Source organism: Tupaia chinensis, unplaced genomic scaffold (assembly GCF_000334495.1).
Source record: "Tupaia chinensis unplaced genomic scaffold, TupChi_1.0 Scaffold000264_1, whole genome shotgun sequence".
In the NCBI taxonomy this organism is placed as follows: Eukaryota; Metazoa; Chordata; class Mammalia; order Scandentia; family Tupaiidae; genus Tupaia; species Tupaia belangeri.
This window is the reverse complement of record NW_006159744.1, coordinates 1,311,062-1,322,977: the sequence shown is the minus strand read 5'-3', so window position 1 is coordinate 1,322,977 and position 11,916 is coordinate 1,311,062. Positions and strand designations below refer to the sequence as shown.

At 32.4% G+C, this 11,916-nt stretch overlaps 1 protein-coding gene across 1 annotated transcript in view; it reads right to left on the bottom strand.

The window, feature by feature from the left end:
- Nucleotides 1-1,588: 1,588 nt before the first annotated feature.
- Nucleotides 1,589-11,916, bottom strand: part of SAMTOR (S-adenosylmethionine sensor upstream of mTORC1) — a gene marked incomplete at its 5' end in the record, with an annotated part of 81,940 nt that continues 71,612 nt past the window's right edge. The window contains 1 exon segment of the mRNA XM_014588184.2: nucleotides 1,589-3,675. Coding sequence (XP_014443670.1) covers nucleotides 3,046-3,675 — 630 coding nt within the window.

Genomic DNA, 11,916 nt, shown 5'->3' with positions numbered 1-11,916 from the left:
CCTACACATACTGGTCATAGTTGAATTCAAACATTTGTTCAGTGAATAAGAAAACTCTCATATCATGAGAAAGCCATCTGTTGCTCCGAAAGAACTGATAAACTAAATTATCTGTTACATAATTAACTTCCAAGGACAATAGAGTATGATATAGTTGCCATATAATGAACCAGAATTTATGCAGTCGTCTTTGTTCTGTTATAAACAGCATGACAGTGTATGATAGTGAGGAAGTCGCTTGAGTTCTCCGGCTCTCAATGAATGAATTTATAAAATTAAGGGATATGACTAGATGAAACCTAGTTGGAAAACTCTAAAAGCTATTCAAATTCTAAATTGCTTCCCAATTCTGAAATCAGTTAGTGAGGTATGTTAAAGACCACAAAACTTTCATTTCATAAGTAACAATATTAGAAAATTTAAAATTTTAATAAATGTGCTTTGTTCACAAAATGTGAAAAAATACAACAAACACAAACATACATTTTTAGGTATACTACCTCCCACCACTTGGCAACTATAGTAAAAAGCCACATTATCTAGCCATGATCCTGAAGAATCCAACCAAATGATTATCATTTATTTTTGAAACACCAAATTATTTTGGAGAACCTACTGTGGATGTGACAGGAGGTCCCTTAACTTATTATCCAAATGAAATCATTCTTAAGAGTACCCATACAGTACAAGAAAGCCCTATTAACTTCTCTTGTCATTTACATATATGATCTGACACCAAGCCACAATCCCTGTTTGTATTTCTATACTTATACACAGAATTTGTGGATTTGGAGGACTGTGTATTGGTTTAAATTCTGTGCCAACCTAATTTAAATGAACTGGATTTATAGTGACAAATGATACAAATTCAAACAAATTTATACTAAGTGGTAGTAGGTTTTATAAAGAGATTTTTCTTTAAAGTACTACTTAAAATACATCATGCACACTTTGGAGCATAAGCAGAATCAACAACTGTAAACAATCAGAATTTATAGCACCAACATTTTAGCTGTAACACAAAGGCTGACTCCAAGGTCATACTCACATCGGCCTTTCAAAAGCACTGTTTCGTTTACTTTCAATGCACTTTCATTTGATGTTTTTCTGTTTTTGCTCTTAATATTGGATTTAGCCAAATCAATGAAACAAATGGTATGGTAAAAGAGGTACTATGGAAACACAGTTTCCTATTATCCTGAACACAGTGCCTTTTTTTTTTTTCTCTTTAGGAAGCTATAAGACATGATCCTACAGGGCTTAACTAGAAAGGAACATCAAACCTAATTATTAAGGAATCTTATGCTATTGAAAGTAAACGAAAAATTTCAAGTTACTCCTGGCGTATTTGGGTAATTCATCATTTATTGCATTTAGTCAATAGACTTTTTTTTTAGGTTAACTACAGTCTTGTTACTTTCATTAATTTAGCATGTAAAATTTAATTTGAAATACTGGGAACATACACTCGATCATTTATATCTAAAGGATAAGTTTTGTATTTGTAAATAAAGTTCGACATTCAAAGTTAACTACAGCAATTCACAATAAGCACAAAAACATCGTTTTTTTTTTTTTTTTTTTTTTTTTTTTTTTTTTTTTTTTTTTTTTTTTTACCAGAGTAAAGAAGTGCAGTTTATGAAATTTAGGATTAACTATTGAAAATCCAAGTTTCCTTTAAAAAACACATACACACACACATACACACTACATTAACCATGAAATCTGAAACTGTGATATTTCAGTGCAAAAACCTCAGTATGAGGTAATTTTAATGTAATAACCACTTGAAAAAAAAATCCACACAGTGGCACTCTTAAAAATGATAGTTTACATGACAATTGCTGGCTGACAAGACAATGTGGACTAAATGCTCTTAGCTGTTTAAACTAATCTTGTCTTGTTTGAACATATATTTCTCCTTTATCATTTGCTTCTGATTCAGAAACACAGAAAGGCATTTATCAATGTGGAAAGGGAAAATTCCCACAGCCAACTAACAGTTATATATTCCAAGAAAATTTTCTGCTAGAATGTAGAAAAAATTAGGATACCAAAAGGTCAAAATCATTTTATAAGATTACTAGCAGACGGTTAATTTTAAATTCTTCTGTATAATCCAAACTTGTAGTGCAGCACCTCCTTAACAGAAAGGCAGGACCTGTCAAAGTTTTTCTCAAAAGAACATAAACTCTTTTACAAGTGCAAACCCTTTCACAAAGGTGTTTTAGGTCAGTATTGAGTATTACATCGTTCCTTGCTTAAATAGAAATTTTGTAAATGAAACCCAAATTTTATAAAAGTGAAAGTGAACTCATGGATAAATCTACTTAACACCAAGGCCCAAATCAACAAGGAAGGTAAGAAAATACTACTTTGGCAATGGTGTTTATCATACTGTGCTAAAAAAAATTAAAATACGTAAATTGGGGCCAATCTCTCTCCCAATGTCTGATGCTGTCAAATGAGAATGAAGATTTATCACCAATTCCTAAAAGGCTGGGAAATACTGGGTCATCAGACAAAAGCGAACAGGAAAGGGCTTTCTGTAACAGATACAATTTAGATGAAAAAAGTAAAAGATAAGTGCATTACAAAACAACTAAGCCAATCTATCTCTGTCACATTTAATTAAGTTGTGAGTCATCAAAGTGCAATCTACAGCTTTCTACATATTTTAAAGTTTCCCATTGTAATGGTTTAAAGTCAACATTGAAAAGTTGAAGAAAAGGAAAATATATAGTAAATTATGCTTCATTTTTCACAATAGCACTAAAGAGAAAAAGGTACCTTTCTATGATATCTTAGTGCTAAATGCTAAACAGTGGTTTCTGCTATGACAGGAGTCACTCTGCATGAAACTTTAAGCTTTCTATATAAGAATAAATTTTAAAATTCAGAAGTAGAAAAAAATAGCAAACTCTGTAAACCTTTGCATTTCTTCTATGCAAATCAGGTTTTAAGTACTGAGTTCATGTTAATATTTCTGATTAGTGTAAGCAACTAGTTTAGGAGTCTGGACTGAAAGGGCCTTTTGCTTTAATACTAACTTAAAAGTAATATGGGATCCTCTAGCTCATAGAAAGGAATAGAGCTGGTTTGACTTTCTCCAGAATCTGAGTCATAAGGAGCATCAGGGAGCTCTGTGAAACCATATGCTAGTTGTTCATCTTCTATATCTGATCGAACATAGCAGGAAGGATTAGAATATTCCTCATCTTCTATACTGTTGAAATCTTGAGGAATATATAACATCCCTGGATAGTTCCTACTGACCAAGTCACTTGTAGTTTTTAGGGAGATTTTCCTAAACGCCATCAGATGCATATGTGAAAATTTTGAATACTTGAAGCGTTTAAAGCCCAAAGACTCTATAGCAATCTTCCAGCTTTTCATCATCATAGCATGACGATTCTGATGAGAGGAATCAGGTGTGATGATAAGTAATAAGCCATTTAACACTAAGAGTTCATGGGCTTTCTTGCAGCAAATCCACCGCTGATAAGGTGATGGGAAATAAGAAAGGAGGAGAGAAAAAACAACCACATGGAAAAGTTCTCCAGGAAGAGAATCAATGGGGTTTTTCAGCTGCTTCAAAAAAGCATCTATAGCATCCTGTGCAAGCTGCAGTGGTTGCTGAAGCTGTAAGTTCAGGAAATCACATTTATATACACTCTGCAAAAAGAGAACAGGACAGATTAAGAATTTTAAAATTATTTCCACCTTAATAAACATATTTTATGCCAAACTATTTCATATTTTGCAGCATTTCTATATAATTCCTGCTTTGATTATGCACATTTCTAAATTATGAAGCCTGCAGACTCATTCAACTTAAACTTCTACAAAAATCTTAGAATAATTAAATCCAGAGAATTTCTAGTCATCATTAAAAAATAATCCTGATGGTCTAAAATTATACATAATTTCAAAGTATATATTTTCAGGGATTTAATTGGTACTGAATTTAGTTGAGTTTACAGAAAACTTAAGTCATTTTTACATTCACTTTAACATTTACAGTTACCAAAAAGAGGCTAATATATATATAAAAACTTTAAACAAGAAATACCATGAAATGAAATAAATAAAAGATACCAAAGAGGGTAATGATAGTCACATTTTGCTTTGTACAAGCAAAATGAATGCCAAAACTTTTAAGGTCATGAAAGAGGCCTTTTAAATTATTAACTTTAATTATTTAAAAAGCAATTTTAGTTCCAGCCTGATGGTACAGTCGGTAGCAAACTAAAATGAAGTGCTGGAAGCCATGTGGCTAATAGTAGGTTTAGATCCCTGAGCTGACCTGAAAATAGGCCAGATATTTGCACGTGTGCCCAAATTCCTGAGGAGCTGAAGGGCTGAAGAAAGACAATTCTGGTATGATGATGAGATTGTATCAAGGTGACCCGTCCCACCCTGCACCAAGTATGAATACAAGTGCTATCATAAATAAAACAAACCTGAAAAATAAGTAATTTAATACCCCTTTTGTTCTGTAAAAGTTAATCCTTGTTTTGAAAGAAACTATATATATTAACTTTAGGCAATTACCATGGGAAATACTACAACTAAAGGCATAAACAACATTGCATAATTTGCTGCATATTAAAACTATAGAAAGAAGACAGAATAAGGAAAGGAGTTGTAAAATTACATAAAATTTGTTACCCTTATCAGATGGCAATAGCTACTATTTAAAAAGATATGAGTCAATACCTTAGTGCCACATTGTTGTACATGGGTAAACTGGGTACGTAATAATCTGGAATATATATTAGGAAAAGGGAAACATAATGTTCTATTACCTGGAAAAAGATTTTTTTTCCCCCCTTTGTTTTTGTCTTTTTATTTTTTTTAAAGACAGTTTTACTGAAGTATAACTGACATAAAAGCATATTTAAAGTGTTCCCTTTTATAAGTATTGACATAACTATATACTGGTAAAACTGTTTTTTTTGATCAAGTTAATGAATAGTCCCAAAACTCCCCAAGTTTTCCTTTTGCCTCTTTATAATCCTTCCTTGCATTTTTTTTTTTAGAAAATTGATATGATTTTTATTACCATAGCTTGTATTTCCTAGAATTTTATATAAATAGAGTAATACAGAATTCACTATTACTTTGCCTAGCTTCTTTCACTCAGCACAATTATTTTGAGATTTATCATAACCTTTTATTTCTCTATTTGCAAGTATTAACAATTTATTCCTTCTTTTAAAATTGTGGAATGGTATCCCACTGTATCAATTGCTATTGGTTTACCTATACAACTGTTTACAGACATTAGGTTGTTTATAGTTTTGGGTGATTACAAACTCAAGCTGCTGTAAGTGTTCCTGTTCAAGACTTTGAAATAGACATGCTTTCATTTACCTTCAGTAAATATCCAGGAGAGGGGTGGCTGGATCGTGGAGGGGGTCTTCAAAAAGCTCATGGAAAATATGTATTATGAAAAACTATGCATAGATTTCAATTTTTTACATTGAAATAAATTTGCACTTTAATTTTTCTTTTTTTTTTTAAACAAACTTTTTGAAGTTCCCTTGTATGGTAAATGTTAATCTTTAGAGGAACTCCTGAACTATTTTCAAAAGCAGTTTCTACAGTTTTACATTATCACCAGGAGTATAGAAAAATTCTACATCTAAATCCTCAATTCAGTATGACTAATCTTTTTAATTTTAGTAATTGTAATAGGGGTATAATGATACATTGTGGTTTTAATTTGTGCATTCAAAGAGGGCTGCTATTTATCGTCTTTCCAGACTTATTTGCTATCCAGATATCTTCATTGGTAGTGTTCAAATATTTAGCCCATTTAAAAATAATTGCTTTAAATTAGAAAAATTTTAAAAATTTATTACAATTTTTATTATGGAGTTTATTCTGGGTATAAATCCTTTATTAGATGTAAGACTTGCAAATATTTTCTCTCAATATGATATGGCTTGTTTTCTATTCTCTTACTAGTAACTTGGGAAGAACTAAAGTTTTTGATTTTGTTGAAATCAATAGATATTTTCTTTCTTAGATCTTTCTTTTGGAGTTAATGTTAAAGAAAACTTTTCCTATGACAAGGCCACAAAGATTTTCTTAATTTTTTTTTCTTCTAGATGTTTTCTAGTTTTAGGTTTTCCATTTAGAGTTATGATCTCTTTTGAGTTCATTGTTTTTATATAGTATGTGATCTGAAATTATTTTTCTTTTGTATACTGCTGCAACATCATTTGCTGAAAAGTCTATCTTTTGCATGTTGGTTGAAAATCAGTAATTTACAAATTTGGGCCTAGTTAGGGACCCTCTATTACATTTTATTGATAATCCTGTTATCACTACCACCTGTCTTGATTATTGTAGCTTTATATTAAATTTTGAAGTCTGTTCCAACACTTTTTTTTTTCCAAAATTGTTTGAGCTAGAACGGATCCTCTGAATTTCCATGCAAATTTTAGAATAAGTTTACCCATTTCTACCAAAGCGTCCATGAGGATTTTGATCAGGATTGCACTGAATCTATACATTAATTGGGAAAATTGAAATGTGAACACTACTGAGTTTCTCTACCAATGAACATGGCATATTTTCCTACTTAACTTATGTCTTCTTTATTTTCTCTCAATTTGTCATTTCAATAGCGGTTTTCATACACTTTTTAATCCAATTTATAAATACAAATGCTTACATATGCAATATTTATATTTCGAGGCTATTGTAAAAGGCAGTTTTAAAATCTATTTCTAATTGATTTCTGTATATTAATCTTATGTCATGCAACCTTGCTGAGTTCTAGTAGCTTCTTTGAATTCCATGGAATAATCAATGTCAATTGTGAATAGTTTTACTTTTTCCTTTCTTCTCTAGATGCCATTTATTGTGTTTTTTTTTTCTTGCTTTACTGATTAGATAGAATCTAATTCAATGCTCAGTAAAAATCTTTATCTTATTCTAGCTCTTATGGAAAAAATATTTTTTACTTACCGTTAAGGATGATGTTTAGCTGTAGTTTTTTCAGATCTCCATGTTCTACTATGCATTTTTATTTTAATTTTTTTTATTAATCAGGAAAGGATGTTGAATTTTATCAAGCATTTTGTGCCACTGAGATAATAACATGGATTTTCCTTTTTGGTGAGGTATAATGGTGAATAGATTGATTTTTTTTTTTTTTTACCATTAACTAAATACTGCACTTCTGAGATAAACCAAACTTAGCCATGATAAATTATCTTTAAAAAATATTGTTGGGGACAGCAGGTGGCATGGTGGTTAAGATACTGGACTGCCACATGGCCAACCATGGTTTGAGTCCCAGACCTGGTGGCTTGGTTTCTCACTCACCACCTCCCTCTCTGGTGAGTGCATATGCCCTATAGTTAATTAAAATAATAATATGAATAATAAAAAAATTAAATAATTCTAAGAAAAAAATACTGTTGGGTTCAATTTAGTAGAATTTTGTATAGAACATTTGCACCTATATTCATAAAAAAAAAAAAAAAAAAAAAACTGGTCTGTAGTTTTCTTGTTCTATGTCAGTGGTTTCCTTATCAGGGTAATGGCCTTATAAAAGAATTCCATCCATTTTAATTTTATGGAAGAGTGTATCTATAATTGGTATTATTTTTTCCTTAACAGTTTGGTTTCTTTTAACAGTGAAGCCATCTGTTCAAGAATTTTCTTTGTGAAGAGGTTTTTCTACTGCCAATTCAAATTTCTTTAATATATTTAAAGCCATTCATAGCTAATTCTTCATGAGTGAGAAAGCTCTCTTGAGTGATACATGTACTTTGAAGAATTTGTCCACTTTATTAAAATTGTAGAATTTGTTGGCATAAAGTTGTCACAATTTTTGTTATCTTTTTAATATTGTTAAAATCTCTATTTCCTGATTAAGTATGACCAGAGATTTATCAGTTTTATTAAACTTATCAAAAAACTAGCTTTTGCATTTATCAATTTTCACTACTATTTTTCTATTTCATTTGATTTCTATTACGATCTTTATTTTCTTTCTTGTATTTTGGTTTAAATGTGCTCTTTTAAAAAAGTATTCCCAGTTGAAAAATTGATGTTACTTTTTAATAAAGGGTTTAATGCTATTCACTTTCCCCAGGACTAATATGGCTCCTTATGTAGTTTAATATCTCATTCATATCTATACCTTCATTTCAAAAATGTTTGAATTTCCATTGTGAGTTCTTCAACTGATGTCCTATTTATTTTGTGAATTATTTATAGTACTGAAATCTCCAACTGTAATTTTATAAATGTATTTTTCCTTGATATTTTATCACTTTTTGGTTTATGTATTTAGAAGCTATTATTAAGTTCATAGATGTTTAAGACTGTCATAAACTCTTGATGAACTGTTCCTTTTATCATTATCTAATGACCATCTTTATCCATGCTAACATTCTTTGCTCTGACATCTACCTGACTGATTTTAATCAGCTTTGTTTTCTCTATCTTTTAGCTTTCAGTATATTTGTGTTTGTATAACTGAAGTGCATTTTTTATACATAATATGTACTTGAGTCTTGCTTTTTTTTCAATCTGACAATCCCTGACATTAATAAAAGTATTTAAGCCATTTCTATTTAACACGATTATTGATATACTTTGGTTGAAATCTATAATCCTGCTATTTTTTTTATTTATCCCACCTGTTTGGTCCCCTTTGTCTCTTTCCTGCCACCTTTTGGATAACTGATTCTTTTAAATTTCATTTTATCTCCCTTGTTGGCTTATTAGCTATAATTTTTATTCAGAGGTTGCTTTAGGATTTACAATATACATCTTTAACTTATTGTAGTCTACCTTCAAATATTATACCACTTCATGTACAGCATAAGAACCTTAAAATAGTATATTTCCAATTCTCCCATGCCATCTTTTCTAAAAAGAAAAAAAATATCAGTATTTACTTTGCTAAAGGGTATGTGCATTTGCCAGAGAGAGACAGAGAGATAGAGAGAGAGGGAAAGGAAGTACTTCCCATGGGTACCATGTCACAATCCCTTCTCTATCACTTGGTCCTTTGATATTCTGGGCATGTATATGAACATGCCTGGCATGTTTCTAAAGCTAATGGATACAGGACTTGAATGGCATGGTTGGCCATAAGGAATCCAGTTGCTTTAATCAATGGGCCATGGAGCTGCTCCTCTCCCTGAGAAATCATTATTTTAAGGTTTATCTGTTTCCCAAGAGAGGGAGATAGACAGATACTTACAAAGAAGCCAGAATCACAGGTGGGCCTGACATGTATAAGTAGACTCAGGATGTGAACCCAGAGTCTTCCATTTGGCTTTAGCATCACAGAGCAGCACTCCTAACTGCTTGTACCACCATGGGTGTTTGTGCTACTGTTAGACATTTTAATTTTTAGGTACATAATAAGTCCTTCCCTACATTATTTTTGCTTAAATGGTTGTATTAGTTTGCTAGGGCTGCTGTAGCAAAGTACCATGGATTGAGTGGCTGAACCAACAGAAATTTATTCTCACAGGTCTGAATAGAACTCTAAGATCAAGACTTCAGGAGGGCTGTTTCCTTCTGAGGGCTGTGAGGAGGAATTTATTCCATGTCTCTAGCTTTACTTCTAGTGTTTCACTAGAGATCTTTAGTGTCTTTTGGCACATGGATGCATTGCTCTGATACCTGCCTTCATCTTCACATGTCGTTCTCCCTAACTGCTTGTTTGAGTCCACATTTCTCCTTTTTATAAGGACACTACAGTCATAATGGATATGAAACTACTCTACTGACCTTATTATAACCTGATTATCTCTAAAGTTCCTGTGTTAAAATAAAGTCACATACTGGGTGGGTTAGAATTCCAACTAATCTTTTTTTTTTTTTTGGTCAGGGGAGAAGGGACACAACTGAATCCATAACAATAGTCAGATATCTTCTTAAGTGAGAAATCACCCCCGAGAGGGTATGGCCACACTGCAATCCCTTCTCCTCCATTCTCCAATTGGGAATTTGGGCACACACACACCCAGTGTGAGTTTCAAGCCACCAGGTCAGGTCCAAGATTGCAATCAGCCATAAGGGAGTCCAGTGCCTGAACCACTACAATGCCTGCTGGCCTCTAAATACCTTTTTTAGAGTATAAATACCAAGAGAAAATCTTGTATATTTACATGTAGTTATAATTTCCACTACTCTCTAATTTCTTTCTGTAAATCTCTATTTTTACCTGGCTAAAACTATTTCTTTACCCTATCCCCTTCCTTTCTTTCTTTCCCCCCCTTCTCTCTCCTTTTCTTCCCTTCCCTTATATTTCTATTTATGAGAGAGCACACCCGACAAGATCTCATCATGTCACGAACTCCTTTCTCTAGTCCTCAAGCTCCTAATGATCTTGGATACCCTATGTGTGCCTAGAACGTTTTCAAACCAACCTGGGGATCTGAACCTATGGATAACCATGTGGCTTCCTGTACTATAGTCTAGTAACCACGTACTAAGCCAATGCTTTTTCTTCCCTTCCCTCAGGTTTTTGTCATAGGGTTAGTGAACTTACTGGAGAGAGAGAGAGAGAGAGAGAGAGAGAGGAAGTGAGAAAAAAAGTGAGAAATCAGCCCCTTAGGGAGGATGGCTACAGTCAGCATGTGGAGTCCCATGGATGCCACCTATGCCACCTGCTAGCCCTGCCAGCAATTCTTTATTGACATTTTCGTACAACTTTTCTAATGTTAAATTTTTAAATTTTAATTGGCATGTAATAACTGTACATATATATGGAATACAGTGTAATTTTTTTCAGTCCATGCATATAATATGTAATGATAAAATCAGGATAATTAGCATATCCATTATCTCAAATGTTTATCACTACTTTACACTGGAATCATTAAAAAATCCTCTTTTAGGGAACCAGCAGTTAGCATAATGGCTATGTCACTGGACTCCCACGTAGTCGACTGCGGTTCGTATCCCGGACCCGGTGGCTTAAAACTCACGCCGGGTGCGTGTGCGTGCGTGCCCAGGATCCCAAGAGGAGAATGGAGGAGAAGGGATTGCGGCATGGCCATCCCCCCTGGGGGGTGATTTCTCGCTTTCTGTCTCTCTGTCGCTCTGTCTGTCTGGCAAGCGCATGCGCCCTATAGCTAAAACCTCTCCACAAAAAACAAAAACAAAAACAAAAACAAAACAACCTCTTTTAGCTATTTTGGATATATAATAAATTATTAACTTGAATTCTTTCAGTTTTGTACATCTACTATCTTCAGTATACCTTCACTTTGACAGATATTTTGTTGTATATAAAATTCTAGGTGAAAAAAAAATTTTTTTAAGTTCAATACTTTAACATGCCTTAAAATTTCTGGTTGCTTTTCAAATTTTGTCACTGGTTTTAGACGTTTGATTAGAACGTTCCTTGTGTAATTTTCTCCATGTTCCTTGTGTTTGGGGTTTGTGAGTTTATAGCTTTCATCAGAAGGAGAAAAATTTTGGCCATTACTTTTTGAAATATCCCCCTTTTGGGGACTTCAATTATGCTTATATTTGGCTGCTTAAATAGTCTTATGGATATTCTTGTGTTTTAACATTTTTCTTTTCTGTTTCATTTTGGATAGTTTCTATTGTCTTGTCTTTAATTTAGCTTTTCTTCTGCAACATCTCACATAGATTAATTTCATCTGTTATATGTTTCATATCACACATTGCAGGATACATTTCTGTATATCAGATTTATGTATTTTAAAATATCTTCCATGTATCTACTTAACTTTTTGTATATACAGTTATAATATTCTATTTTCTTTTTTAATGATAAATTAACACTTTATTGAAACATTAACACATATGAAAGTATACATATAATTGTCTGGCTCAACGAATTTTCTCAAATTGTGTAATATTCCAATTTTAATGTCCATTTATCCTAATTTCAGTATTTTG